The 15,915-nt window shown below is 38.6% G+C and overlaps 1 protein-coding gene across 2 annotated transcripts in view; it reads right to left on the reverse strand.

Annotated features, from left to right (window-relative positions):
* ptpn4a (protein tyrosine phosphatase non-receptor type 4a) overlaps positions 1 to 15,915 on the reverse strand; it is a 355,125-nt gene that overhangs the window by 42,822 nt on the left and 296,388 nt on the right. For both annotated transcript variants that reach the window (XM_072579890.1, XM_072579891.1), the window contains exons 16-20: positions 13,992 to 14,142; positions 9,064 to 9,147; positions 7,982 to 8,038; positions 5,287 to 5,443; positions 4,955 to 5,121 (exon numbers count right to left, since the gene is read on the reverse strand). In XM_072579890.1, coding sequence (XP_072435991.1) covers positions 4,955 to 5,121; positions 5,287 to 5,443; positions 7,982 to 8,038; positions 9,064 to 9,147; positions 13,992 to 14,142 — 616 coding nt within the window. The remainder of the gene's footprint in view (positions 1 to 4,954; positions 5,122 to 5,286; positions 5,444 to 7,981; positions 8,039 to 9,063; positions 9,148 to 13,991; positions 14,143 to 15,915) is intronic.

Below are 15,915 nucleotides of genomic sequence, written 5' to 3' on the forward strand. Positions count from 1 at the left end.
AGGGGATTGAAGACATGGTAGCTAAGTTTATAAATGACACAAAGAGAAATAGGAAATGGTCACTAGTATGACATAACAAGGATACAGGCTAATATATATGTTGTGAGCAGATAAATAGCTGGCAGATGGAGTAAATGTGAAAATGTGGAGTTGTTCATTTGCATAGGAAGAATAAAAAATGCAGAATGTTATTCGTATAGAGAATGACCACAGAATTCGAAGATGCAGAGGATTCTAGGTATTCCAACAGACGAGCTGCAAAAGATTAGTGAGCAGGTATGGCATTAACTAGGAGACTAATAGAATGTCAGCCTTTATTACAAGTGAAATCGAACAGGAAAATAATGAAATTATATTTCAAATCTCAAATACTGTGTGCTGTTTTGGACTCAATGTAAATAAGAACATAAATGTATTGATGGCATTTCAGAGAAGTTTTACTATGTGGATTACTGGAATGAGTGGATTGTTTTATAAGGAAAACTAGACAGACTGGTCTTGTTTTCACTTGAGTTCAGAAGAGTGAGATGTGACTTAAATCATGTATATAGCTCCTGAATAGTCTTGACAAAGTGGACATTGGCAAGGACGCTGCTCCTGTGGATGAGATGAGTAACAAAGCTTTCTACTGGAGGTTTGTGCAACTTTGGAGCACTTTGCCTCAGAAGCTGGAGAGGTGGAGTCACTGAATATTTTAAGACAAAAGCAGATTGATTGCTGTTTGGCAACAGAATCTCAGGTTTCCAGGGTTCGATAGGAATATAGAATTTAGAACACAAACACATCAAGTGTGAAAGAGAGAGAGTGGGCTTGTAAGACTGAATAGCTTACTTCTGCTCCTAAACTGTATGGTTATCTGACAGGATGATATGCAGCTTAGCAGCGAACTTTGCAAGTTTTGGTTTTCCCATGTATCTGCTGCAATTATCTTTCTTGACAGCAGAGGTCATAGGTTTGGAAGATTCCACCTAAGGAACCTTTACGAAGTGCTGCATTTCTAAGGTGATCATTTGTGAATGAGAAATTACTGTCTACCTGTCTCGATCAATGTTAAAGATCCGCTGGTACAATGCGAAGAGGATTCTCTTGGTGTTTAGCCATTGCCTTCTGAGATTAGTGGTTATTGACTTTGCTGCAATTGGTGAGACACTGCTACTGTGGATGCTCCATTTGTTAATGTGGAAGAATAATTCCAATCCAAGAATAAAAATTAATTAGGTACATAAGTCACTACATAACTATTTTCTTCTTTAACAACCATTGATATAAGTGAAATAGCAACACAGAACCAAGAACAGGGTTTCACCCATTTTCTAACTGTAACTTGCCCCTATGCCGCCACTACTACAGTTTACAACAGGCCAATATAGGCACGCACAAGAATCTGGTATGCTAAAGGGCATTCAGAACACTAAAATAATTTTAATTCAGAACTAGGTACATGCTGCACAAAGGGATCATGCCATGAGCTTGTTTTCTAGCCCTGTGGCATTGAAGTGGCATGTCAGTAGTTTTGTCAAAATTGAAGTTTCTTATATATAAACCCACAAAATACAATTAACAAGGAGGCAATTTCTCAAATTAATTTGATTTTTTTTAACAAGTCTGTTACAATTGAACCTAATTTGTTCACCATCACAAATGGCCAAATATTCCAAGCATAGTTTTCTTCGTGCTGTCGAAACTATTTCTACATAATCCTAACAAATTCTGGAGTTACATGTTCAGAAGCAATTTACTAGACAGGGATGAGGCTCTTCACAGATAATTTCATAATACTGACTTAATGTGACACAGATTAGCAAAATTCAAATTCATTAAAACAGACCACACTAACTTTTTAACAACTTCAATAACTAAACAGCAAATAGTATTTTTAATTGCAAGGTTACAAAAACCATATTATAATACACTCATGTAATAGTTACTGCAGAAATTTTCATGATGCTCAGGACAACATGCGAAAACAAATGAACTAAAGTTTATCCACATCCCATTATGATAATCTGAATAGAAACACTATTAAAGGGCTGAACAGACATTTCACTTCAAAAGAAACAGGAAGCTGGAATTTTACTTTCACTTCTAGCCAACCCTGATAATGGTCACATGAGGATACCATTTGCAACATCTGTTACCATGCTTTTACTAATTTTCCACCTTGGTAATCTTTTGTGACACAACTATGTCCCTTTTCAGGGATTTAGCTACATTCTGATTAGGTTATTTTCCTATTCGATCATTTGTTTCGACTGCCTTTAATGAATTATCTTAATCATTGAAGATCATTCATAAATGTCACATATATTGGTTCCACCTCCGTTTAAAATAGAACACAACTTATTCATCATAAGAATATTGTACTGTTGTAAATCATAGACTTACTTAGCATATCTATCATCTATATTTGACCAAATAATAGAAATTCTCATGCTCTTTACTTGGAGAAACATAACCTGGTCAATTTTAAATCCATCCACTAAAATGTCTCCACAATTTAAAACAAAACTCATAAAAAAAAATCTTGAGAAGCTCCTTTGAGCAGGAAGGGATTTGAGGAGAGGTTAGACGAGGGAGCAGATTTTGATATAGGTTCCCAACTATTAATATTTTTGATGGAATATAAAGATTATTTTTCTAGTGGCAGTAAGCATAGACAAATTTCAAGTCAATAGCAAAATGAGAGGAGATGACTTGAGGAAATTTTTTTTTTCTTTAAAACAGTGTGTTGTGATGGGGTGGAATGCCATTGCCTGAAGGAACTGAGCAGACATATTCAATGTTAACATTCAAGGAAAAATTGAATAATGGCTGGAAGGAGAAACAAAAACATGGCCAGGGGCAGATTAAGACAATGGTATGAATTGGATAGTATTACCAAAGACATGATGGACTGAATGACTTTCTTTCATTGTGTGTCAATCTATGACAATGAGTGCATGTACGTCTTGGCTATCATAGGACTTGTATAATAATAGGCACCACGGACTGCTATTGATCAGGAAATAAAGTGTTACATTCTCAATGACATATTAAGGACATTGCACAAAACCCATTAAGTATTATTAACAACTGAGCAAACCATAGGCTAAGAATTTTGCAGTAAGTAACCCATTTCAACAAAGTACCATGGCATCTACCCAGGTTACTGAGAGGGGCAAGAGAGAAGATTGCTGGGGCCTTAATCAAGATCTTCACATCCTAGTTAGTCACTGTAGAGGTCCCAGAGGACTGGCAAATAGCTGATGTTGCTCCTCTGTTCAAGAAAGGAAATAGGGATAATCCAGGAAACTATAGACTGGTCAGTCTCATCGCTGGTTGGGAAGCTACTGGAAAGAATTCTTAGGGAAAGGATTAACGCACATTTGGAAATGCATGGCCTAATTAGGACAGTCAGCATGGCTACGAGTGGGGTAGGGGTCTTGTCTTACCAACTTGATTGCATTTATCACCTCCTCAAAAAATTCAATCAATGAGGGTACAGCAGTGGATGTTGTTTACATGGATTTTTCTAAGATTTTCGACAAGGTCCCTCAAGGTAGGCTCATCCAGATGCATGGGATCTATGGTGATTTGGCCACGTGGATTCAGAATTGGCTTGTCAGAAGATAGTGGGTAGTGGTGGAAGGGTGTTTTTCTGGCTGGAGGTCTGAGAGTAATGGTGTCCTGCACAGATCTGTACTGAGACCTCTGCTGTTTGAGATATTTATATAAAAATGACTTGACTATGGGTTACTAAGCTTGCAGACGAGACACACGTGTGAATAGGGTGATAAAGAACGTGTAAGGCAGGCTTGCCTTTACTGGTTGGGGAACTGAGTTCAAGAGTCAGGACGTATTGCTGCAGCTTCATAAGACTTAGGCCACGCAGAAAATTGCATTCAGTTCTGGTTGTCATATTACAGAAAGGATGTGGAGTCTTTGGAAAGGGGGCAGAAGAGATTTACCAGAATGCTGTCTGGATTACAGGGTATGAGCTATAAGGAAAGACTAGAAAAACTCGGGTTGCTTTGTCCTGAGTGGTGGAAGCTAAGGGGAGACTTGATAGAACTTGATAAAATTATGAGGTGCATATGCAGAGTTGACAGCCAGAATCTTTTTCCAAGAGTTGGAATGTCTAATCCTAGGGGGCATGCATTTAAGGTGAGGGGTGAAAGTTCAAACAAAACGTGAGGGGCAAGTTTATTATACAGAGAGTAGTAGATATCTGGAATGCACTGCCTGGGGTGGTGGTTGAGGCACATAAGAGCATTTAAAAAATTTTTTAGATGAACACGTGAATATGCAAGGAATGGAGGGAAATGGACCAAGGGCAGGCAGAAAGGATTAGTTCCATTTGGCATCATATTTGGCAGAACATCTTGGGCTGAAGGGCCCATTCCTGTGCTGCACTGTTCTACGCTGTACTTCCACTATCCACAAGGTACAAGTGATGGAATAGTTCAAAATGAACAACTCCAACAAAATTGAAGAGTTTGAAACCAACCAGGACTGGCATCCTATTTCCCCACTTCAAGCATTCACTTTCTCCTTTACCAACACATCATGACTGAAGTGCATATCATCTACAAGGTGCAATAAATCGTTAAAACATCTTTGTTAGTATTTTCCAATCCACAATCCCTACTTTGGAGAAGTGCAAGGGCAGCAAGAGCAAGGGAACAAAAATAGCCTCAACTTTCCACACAACATCCTGACATGGAACTACATTGCCTTTCCTTCTTCATTGTTGGATCAAATTCTTGGAACTGTCTTACTAACAGCACTGTGGGCGACCTTACGGCTAATGGATTGCAGCAGTTCACAAAGGAAGCTCACCATCTTCTCCATGACAATAAAAGCTGATGTTCACAACATCCCAGAAATGAATTTTAAAAAAAGCAAGCCTGCAGGATGATACTTGGCCATACGATGACAAAACTATATAATTTCATGAAGTTAAAAAAATGCTTACATCAAATTGTGCAAGAATAGTTCCTGTCTCCAGACTCTCCCGCAAATGTAACATTGATTCTCTTAAGGCATCATCATCCTGATGGATTACATCCAGAGGAGATTTCTCTGGAATGTACTGAAAATCGGGCTCACTTTCTACCTTCTCTTCTACAACGTCATAAACAGCTGGAGACAAAACAAATTTATGCAATTATATAATGAGTTGAAAAACACTCAGGAAAGTCTGTTTAGGTAACTCAATCAAACAAGTTGGATGCAAAAAGTTTGAGTTTTAATAATATTGAAGTCACTTATAAAGCATTATTGCCTCTTATAAAGACCGATACGTACCGTTGGGTCGAACTAGTAATATTAATTCTTCAGAGTGAATCTCGCAGCTGGCTTTGATGAACATGACAACCTGGTCATGAGTATAGTCAGATATATCTCTACCATTGATCAGTACAACTTGATCACCTTCATTGAGTCGTGGGACACAAGTGTCTGCCTGTACATGATAAAATAACAAAAGATTTACAGTCACTTAAATCAGACTTGTTTTTCCCCACATCATGAGACACCAACTACTTTTAAACAGTTTTAGGGTTTTATACTGGCATTTTATCAATATCTATATATTAGTGAAGTGATACTCCATTCATGCAAATTTACTGAACCAAAAATCAATAGAAAAGTTTACAGTTAATGGTAGGACCCTGAACAGCATTGATGCACAGAGGCACCTTGAGGTTCAAGTCCAAAGCTCCCTGAAATTGGCCATGCAAGTAAATAGGGTGGTAAAGATGATGTATGGCATGCTTGCCTTTACTGGTTGGGGAATTGAGTACAAGAGTCAGGATTCATGTTGCAGCTTTATAAGACCTTGTTTAGGCCACAGTATTGTGTCAATTTTCTGGTCACTACATTAACGGAAGGAAGTGGAGGCTTTGGAGAGGGTGAAGAAGAGGTTCACCAGGATGCTGCCAGGATTAGAGGATATATGCCATAAGTAGAAGCTAGAAAAACATGGATTGTTTTTTCTTAAATGCTAGGGCTGAGGGGAGACTTGATAGAAGTCTATAAAATCTTTTTCTCAGAGTTGAAATGTCGAATACTAGAGGGCATACATTTAAGATGAGAGGGGAAACATTCAGAGGTGGTGTGAAGGGCAAGTTTTTTTTTGACAGTGTGGTAGGAATCTGGAACGTGCTGCTGGGGTGGTGGTGAAGGCAGATAGAATAGGGCAGTTAAGGGGCTTTTGAATAAGCACATGAATATGCAAGAAATAGAGGGATATGAATCAAGGGCAGGCAAAAGGGATTAGTTTAATTTGGCGGCATGTTCGGCACAACATTGTGGGCCAAAGGGCTCGTTCCTGTGCTGTATCGTTCTGTGCAACACAGAATTGTTATCATGCAAAAATAGGCTATTTGGCCCAAATAAGTTATTTGGCCCATCATGCTGCACTGGTTTTCTGCCACGTGCCAATCTTCTGCCTTTTACCTATATCCTTGCACACTATTTATATCCAAATTATCCACTGCCCTCTTGAATGCCTCATTTGAACCTGTTTCCCCACATTTCCAGGGTAGAGTACACCATATCCTAACTACTCACTGCGTAAAAAAGGTTTTTCCTAACATCATCCTGGCTTTGTTTGTTATCATTTTAAAATCAATGCCCTTGAGTTCACTGTTCTTTTACAAACAGGAACAGCTTCTCCCTACCAACTCTATCCAGCCCACTCATGAATTTGAAAATCTCAATCAAATCTCCTCTCAGCATTCTTCTCTCCAAGAAGGATCATAACTTCTTCATTCTATCCTCATAACTAAAGCTTCTTGATTCTGGGACCATTCTTGTAAATCACTTCTCCACTCTCTCCAACGGATTCACATGTCTGCTACACAACTGTACACAGCTTCAGCTTCTTCTCAGGGAACAAGATTAGGGAGCACCACAATTTATAAAAGAGTACACCTAAGATGTGAATACTTACTTATACCCACTGATAAAAACAAAGGGCTTAAATTACATTTCCAAAGCTTCCAAGATGACCTAAACCTCTTTTGAGCTGATGAAAGGTGCAAGAGCAAGGCGCTACTGCATGCAATTAGTAACTAATTTGTCCAGAGTAAGAGTTTCACAAGTAGCACTGAAGATAAACAAACACGTAACACTTAAGTGGTTTTGGATTATGGTAAAGTATTGGATAAAACATCAAAACTCTTTACAAAACAGGGTATTTTAAGGTCCTCTTAACAGGGAAATACAACTTTTCCATATCTCACTTACGACAAAAACTTTGATAACGAAACATTCTCTCAGAAACGCAATGAAGTATCATCCTAGATTATGTGTTTAGATCCATCTTGTGGCTCAAGTACACAATCTGATACACTGTTCCTGGATACAAGGATCAGCTATGATATTTTATCGCTAACCACAGTCAGAGTCCCCTATGCTATCAATGCCTGCGGATTTGACTATCTTAAGTAACACATCACGTTTCTCTGATCCTTTAAGAGTTCCCTATGCTTTCAATAGTTTGAGATTCAACAAATAAAATTCCTTAAATCAAATGTTCCAACAATCAAAATTAATCTACATGCTTCCTGCCTTAATGGACAATTAAGAAATTGAGGAAATTTGCTAAGTATAACAAACTTTAATGAACAATTAATTAAGACTTTTTATGTGATTGTAAAGATTACATTTTGGCTCTGATATATTTAGCTTTGATCCTGTCAAAAGCAGAATTGCTTTTAGATGAGACGCATGAAATGTATTTGTTAAGGCAAATCTCGTGGGATTAAATGAGATTGGCTTTTACATAAACAGATATAGTAGTTATGGAGTTTTACAACATGATTGTGTTTATGTCCAGGTCTATTACAGCAATTACAAGCTGCAAAATCTGTTTTTTTTTCTGGGTCTTAAATCAGATTCTGTGAGATCCATGAGAAGGATCAGTTGAAGGCTTTCACTGTGTCAGAACTGCTGAGAAAATATTATTTCATGCATTACTTTATAGACAGCTACTCACTGGTGTTCCAGGTGCCACTCTTGATACTATTACTGGCATTTTCTGATCAATACCTCCCTGTAAAAACAAAAAGGAGTTGAATTTTCCCTGAAAGATAAATGAACATGATAAGCTATTTATTTCCAGTTATGAAAATGGGCTACCCAAAAGGTATTTAATGTAGATATTGCAATATTCTTCTACAACTATACCAGGATCCCACTTTATAGTAAAATAAATAATTGATATGCATACGTAGTTACAAACATGTTCATTTCACATTTGCCAATATCTGTCAGCAAAATCATGCACATGATGAGCATTATTTGGGTTGACTGCAGACTTTGTTTTTGATGGGAAATGACACGTAGATCTATACGTATACTTATTTTTTTTGATCGTATAATCTAAGACTGTAACAATACGTTAGAGTCTTCTAACTTGACCGAGATTGTGTTTTTTTTTGTGTGTTCGTATTCTAAAATTTTGAAGGGAGACACAGCAAACATTTAAAGTGGGATAAGGGAAGGCAGATACAATGGGAAGACATTTGATTGCACAAAAAGTGTGAATATTCAATAAATCATTGTGACTGGATTCAATAACTCAACCTGTATCACTAATTTTCACTAAATACATAAGAAAACATCCTTTGAGCCCATAGTAGTCATCATACTTGATTTAAAACAGGGAAGCTTCTAATAACTCAATAAAACTAACCTCTTTACATCAGCAAACCCTCCTTGAGCAAATTCAATAGTCTTAGCAACTTTCTCATTTTACAATACCTCCTTATACACTGTTTACTTCTTATACCTTCCATTAGATAGAATAAAGGAACTTTTTTACCACAATGGCTGAGTGATGTTTAATGTGCAAGTCAAAGTGTTCACTGCTCCTTTTCTGAGGAAAATATTTAGTTTCCTGTACCCTTAAAAAAAGATTTTTCGGGAAAAAAATGTACTAAAATAATCACATTCCAAACACTTTCTCAACCCTGAATGTGAACTGCATGCTTTTGTAATACCTAAATTTGAAAAAAATCAGAATAGTTGATGCATTTCAATTGCACAAATTAGTTTATTAATATAAGCAAGGTGTACCTTAACATTGAAACCAAATCTCCCATTCTCATCCGCCTTCATTCTTATCAGAACGAGATTGTCATGAGGGACAATACCATTCGGCTGAAAAAAAAACAAAAGTAGGATATCAGATCATACTAAAATGAATGGATACCCATTCAACATCAAAACAAACTGTTTCAGATACTGGAAATCTGAAATAAGAACAAAAAAGCTGGACATTGCCAATCAGGCAGCATCTATGGAAAGAAAGAGTTAACACTTTAAGTCATTTGAGAGCCCCTCTCAGTTTTGCTGTGAAATGATATGATTATATCCATTATGTTATTCTGACCTCCAAGTACCTAAATTATATTTCAGCCATGCGAAGGCTTGCAGGATGTGGAACCTATATCCATACTACGATCCTTTTAAATACATAGTAGCTTTCAATAAGATCACTTCTCATTCTGAGAAAATTGAGAGGTGATCTCATTGGCATGGTTTTCTCATTGTTTTCATACAACAGTTCCACCATCCCAGGAAGAAGTCTGATAAGCAATTGTTGCAGTTCTTCTACGTTAATAGCATTCTCCCTGTGGTAAAAGGTCCAAAATTGCACAGAGAAACAGTCTCAAAGTCTTGTAAAATTGAAGACTTCAGCTACTCCTGTAATCTATGCAAATCTTGTGAATCACTTGTCTGTTGCTCTTCATGATATCTTTCAGCAACTTATTATCCAAAATATCCCTTTGTACCTCTACACTTTCCAACCTCTAATAAAGAAATAACTTGCACATATCTGTTCATCTGACCAAACTGGTCAGCCTTTCATTTTTCAAGAATTCACTCCATCTCCATTCTATTGCCTACTCACTAAATCTGCCCAAAATATTTGAAGTTGCATTGCATCTTCCTTAAACCAAATATTTCCAACCTAGCTTTGTGTAATTTGCAAACCTGGAAATATTACAGTTAGCCCCCAAATCATTGATATAGACTGTGACAGCTGGGACGAAGTATCAATTCTTGCAGTTCCAACTAGTCTCAGCTTGCCAACATGAGAATGACCAGTTTATTCCTACTCAAATTGTTAGCCAGTTCCTAATTCATGCCAGCACATTACTTCCTCTCCCATGTATTATGCTAAGCAACCTCTTGTGGGGGAGTTTATCTAATTACACTATGACCAACAACCCCCAGTTATTAATTCTGTCAGTAGCATCCTCAAAACATTCAACAGGATCATCAAATACTATTTCCCTTTCAGGAAACCAAAGAGATAATGCCAAATCAGTTCATTATTATCCAAATGTCCACTTATTATTAAGCTACAATAGCTTCTAGTATTTTTCACGATATTAATAAAAGATTAAAAGCTCTGAACTTCTCAGTTTTCGCTTTCCCTTTCTTCTTGAATAGAAGGGCAATATTTTCTGCCTTTCAATTTACAGTATCCATTCCAAAAATGTATAAAAAATTTGGATGATGATCAACACTGCATCCACTTGGGAACTAATCAACTTTCAGTCCCAATTATTTCTTCAACACAATCTACTAAAATTAATTTCCTTCGTATCCACATTGTCCCTAGTCCCATGGATCTCTAATTCTGGGCATGTCATTGTATCTTCCTCAGTGCAGATAATCACCTTTAGCTTCCCTGCCATTATTCTATTCCCCATTATAAATTATCCCTGATGCTGCCTAGACCCACATTTAGCTTGCCCAAATTTTCCTTTTTACATGTATTTATATTTTATTCTCCCTGCCATTTCTTGGAGCTCCTTTGCCGTACCCTAAATTCCTCCCAAACCTCAAGCTTACGACTGTTTCATGTAACTTTATAGGCCTTTTCTTTTAAGCTTTAATTTTTGTTATTAATCTCAGCTGATTTTGAGCTTTTGTACCTTGAAAGAACGTCTTCTTGTTGTGAACAATATAATAATTCTTTAAAGGAGAAAGTGAGGACTGCAGATGCTGGAGATCAGAGCCGAAAATGTGTTACTGGAAAAGTGCAGGTCAGGCAGCATCCAAGGAGCAGGAGAATCGACGTTTCGGGCATGAGCCCTTCTTCAGGAATGCCTGAAACGTCGATTCTCCTGCTCCTTGGATGCTGCCTGACCTGCTGTGCTTTTCCAATAATTCTTTAAAGACCACTTATGACTTAAGCACTGTCATATCTCAATCTATTTCCCAATCCATCTCAGCCCAAGTATCTTTTGTTAACTTGATAATTTCCTCTATTCAAATTTAACATACTGGTTTCAGATTAAACTACCTCACTTTTAAACAAAAATATTATGGTCATTCATCCCTAAAAGCTATTTTACATTAAGTAGGAGTGTGCACTGAGGAAAGGAGATTGGTAAACTCAGTTGCGTTCACAGTCATAGAGTCACAGAGATGTACAGCATCGAAACAGACCCTTTGGTCCAACTCGTCCATGCCGATCAGATATAACAAACTTATGCAGCACGCACATGCCAGTTGCAGCTTTTGCAGTGTGTTTTGAATTTAGCAACAAGAGATCGATTTCCGTTAAATGCAGAGTCATTTGTTTTCCTGGTGCCCACCATTCGACTTAACTGTTTCTCAATTTGGAGCAACAGCGTAGAATTGTTCATGTACAGCAACTCTCTGATCAGAATTTGATGCACCTTTGTCTAGGAAGTCTGGCAAGGAAAACTAGAATACTTTTAATCAGTCTGTTACCTAAGTAGATAACCCCAGCAAATGATAGAAAGACACAATGGCAAATAAGATGCCAAAGAGTGATAGTGCCAGAATACAACTTGTTTGTCTCCATGCCGATCTCAAAAGGGTGTGTCATAGCTAACCTTACTCACTTTGTTGTCATAGAATGAGATCAGATTCAACAGCTTTATTGGTCAGCCAATTTTCTACATCTTAAACAGACTGTATCTGCTCATATGGTTTAATGCCTTGTTAAGATCAATGAAGGCAATATATTGTGGTCTCCGTTGCTCATGACATTTCTCTTGCAGCTGACAAACTGAGAAGCTCATGTCAACTGCAGATCCTCTGGTTCTGAAATCTCACAGATTTGGCTGTGCTCCAAAAGCTAGAGTTTCCAAATGAACCTGTTGGACTATAACCTGGTGTTTTGTGATTTTTAACTTTGTACACCCCAGTCCAACACCGGCATTTCCAAACCAGGATTTGGTGTGGATGTGTTCAGCCACTTGTTCTTGTACAAGATCACACATTCATATTCTGGGAACTGACACAAACCTCAACCAGAGACAGGTCCTGTGGATGCCAGAGGGCTGGTTCCTATTTCCCCTGCAAGGTATAGCATCAGCACCTGGAGGTTTGCCTACGGCAAGCGAGTCAATACCTTTGTTGAACTCCTCCAATGTGGGTTCAACATGGAGTTTTTCCATGATATTTAAAGCTTCCTCTGCAAGTGTTCTCCCTAGAATACAACTCAAGATAGTAATCAATTCATTCTCCAAATCGTTATCACAATCAGTAATGATTTTCTTTGCATTTATTTTCAGTGGAGCTATTTTTCTCATTGATAGATCGGTTGTCTGAGAGATTCCTTCATTTGGGTCTCAGGCATTCTGTGATGAAGGATATCTGGATATTCTGATAAAGTTATAATCTGTAATCACTGGTGAATTACTTAACAGCTGATTGGACTTTAAATGGCTTTTAGCTCATTCAGAGTCTGCTTGCTCAAGTCTCTCTTGTAACTGAGCATGGATTCCTTGGTTTCAATGATTGGTTCAATCAGACTATGATGCTATGTTTGACCTGATCAGAATTTTTCTGCTCTTGCTTTCCAAATATTCAGAGTGCAGTATTATTGACAGCATCTTGGCATTCCTATTTTGCTTCCATGAAAAAGCTGGAGCGCGCCTTCTGTTTGTTTTAAAATATGGGTTAGCAGTCTAGCTTGCGTTGACACAGGACATCACTGCTACTCTGAATTAACCATTTCAAGTGGTTCATCCTATGGATGATCCTGGTGAGGTCAGCAAATGATCGGTATTGCAAGTCTTGACAATGCTGATCAGATTCACCTCAGGCCAATGCCCTGATTTTGTATGTTTCAGGAAATCTTGTCATCTGGTTTGTTCTGAAAGGCACTGGTTACACAAAGCTTGCGGTAGAAGCTTACCGCAGGTATTTTGTCTGTTCTCATTTGTCTTTCCCAGGCCAAAATGTCTGAGGAAGGAGGCCCTCACATCCATGCTTGCACTTGAATCACTTAATAAACAGGACTTGGGGATTCTGCTGATTATTGTGTTAAGCTCACCAAAGAACTGTATTTTTGCCACTAGCGGAGCAGGATCTTGATGTTAAGCAGTCCTAAGAGTTGAGAGCGAGATGGAGAGAATATGTTCCTGACCATTTGTCGTGTTCAGTTTTCAGAGTGGTGTTCCCTATAGCAAGGCCGACATGTTGTTCACAGATTTTCACTAAACCCTTCCATTTCAAGATACGTTTAAATCTTTCTTGCATGCATTACCGACCGGCTGCAGATGATCAATTTCACACACATGGCTCTAACTTTCCAAATAGCCAACTGGAATGTTGGGATCTACATTTCTCCACACCCCTCCCACCCTCTCAAATTGAGTCCAACAGAATGCAAAGTACAACGTTTGACACTATCTTAGTGGTGGGAGTTGAAGAGATGGCATATTTTTACATCAGTCTGCTATCCATAGGCTGAAACTGAGAAACAAACTAAAACAAAAGTGGAAAGCTCACCAATTCTTTTTTTCCCAGACATTAGACACATCACACTGACCTGACGGACACATTTCTTGGAATGTTTGCGACCAATGTAAATCATACTGTCAGCTGTTTTTCAAACTACATTTAGAATGAAGCAGACACTGCAGTGTTTTAATAAGCAAGTCAGTTTAGATGACTAAGATTTTCATTTTGAACCATTCTAACATGAACTGTTTAAATTCAGAATATCTTACTGTAGATTTTTCTGTTGCAATTGGGCCATCCAATAGATCTTGAAAAGGAGGGTCTAATTCCAGCTGGCAGGGGTTGGACTGTGTTGATGTGACTTTTTTCTGCTTTGGCGGCAATGCAGGTGGCCGTCCTTCTCCAGCAGTCTCCTGATAGCTAAAAGATAGTTACACTTTAATTCATTATGTCATCAAGCAGAATGATGCTTTCCTTACACCTCTATAAAGTGGACTTTAAACAGAACCCCTATTAGAAAAATAACACTATTACTTTACAAGGAGGGGCAGATATGAAGCACAAACAGGAGGAATTAGGTGATCCGATCAAGAGGATGTAACAGTAAAAAGAAAAAGTAACAAAAAAAATGAAAAACAGAGAAACCCTGAAAACTTTCAGCATGTCAGTCAGAATCCACAGAATAAGATCCACCTCAGGAAATGCGATCTTAACTGTTCTCTCCAAACTGGAGGGACTCTAGCATTTTGTTCACATTAATTTTTCAGTCCAGATAGAAAAATGTTGAAGCATAACTGAGCAACTTTCTAAAGACCAATGATTGTTCATTCCCTGATGATTCGGATTCAGAGAAAAAGTTCAAATCAGTTTAAAGGATTTGCATGACCTCACTCAAATTGAGCAGGCAGTCAAAGTTTCCTGCTACTGGAATTAAAAGTGGTTAGGAGGCAAAGGATGGGTTTAACAACATTAAACTAAAAGAAAATGTGCCACATCAGGCACCTGTAGCGCTGCTGTACCTGCTCTAGTTTGCTGTGCAATATGACAACTAAATGTGCACGTCACATCATCTCCATTTGGGACAATGTGCTATGTTTTTATTTTGCATCTTGTGGTGAACGTTCTATTCCATGCACTGCATAACACAAAAACTGTGAGCTTCATTTATTGCTCCCACACAGTGAAAAACTTCAATAATCTACCAACAAATATGCCAACAATTTTAATTTGGTACTACATTTCGCAGACGAGAAGAATAGAACCTCGGGGCAGTCCCTTGGTTATCAACACGTTCTCTTCCGGAGTCTGCTTTGTGAAAATGCTGCTCCTTTAACAAGGTTATATTGTCCTTGGTATTTTTCAAAAGAGGTTTTGAAAGGCAGAGGTTCTGATTTGTCTGGTGTTTAGCCACTTTGATTATGGTTCACTCATACTGCCTGAGGCAACAATCAGGGAAAAGGACTTTTAAATTTTTCAAAAAACACTTGTACAATGAAAGGGGAGTTGCCAGTTCTCCCAGTTTAGGGAGTTCTCTAGTTTGGTTTAGCTTTAGTTGGCGACCGCAAGAAGCTGAAAAAAAAGAGGTTCCATGTTTCAAGAGGAAAAAGTGAGGACTGCAGATGCTGGAGATCAGAGCTGAAAAATGTGTTGCTGGAAAAGCGCAGTTCAGGCAGCATCCAAGGAGCAGGAGAATCGACGTTTCGGGCATAAGCCCTTCTTCAGGAATGAGGAAGGTGTGCCAAGCAGGCTAAGATAAAAGGTAGGGAGGAGGGACTTGGGGGATGGGCATTGGAAATGTGATAGGTGGAAGGAGGTTAAGGTGAGGGTGATAGGCCGGAGTGGGGGTGGGGGCAAAGAGGTCGGGAAGAAGATTGCAGGTCAAGAAGACGGTGCTGAGTCTGAGGGTTGGGACTGAGATAAGGTGGGGGGAGGGGAAATGAGGAAGCTGGAGAAATCTGCATTCATCCCTTGTGGTTGGAGGATTCCTAGGCACAAGATGAGGCGCTCTTCCTCCAGGTGTCGTGTTGCCATGGTCTGGCGATGGAGGAGGCCAAGGACCTGCATGTCCTTGGCGGAGTGGAAGAGGGAGTTAAGGTGTTCAACCACAGGGCAGTTGGGTTGGTTGGTGCGGGTATCACAGAGGTGTTCTCTGAAATGTTCCGCAAGTAGGCGGCCTGTCTCCCCAATGTAGAG

The sequence above is a fragment of the Chiloscyllium punctatum genome, chromosome 10 (genome assembly GCF_047496795.1).
Source record: "Chiloscyllium punctatum isolate Juve2018m chromosome 10, sChiPun1.3, whole genome shotgun sequence".
Taxonomy (NCBI): domain Eukaryota; kingdom Metazoa; phylum Chordata; class Chondrichthyes; order Orectolobiformes; family Hemiscylliidae; genus Chiloscyllium; species Chiloscyllium punctatum.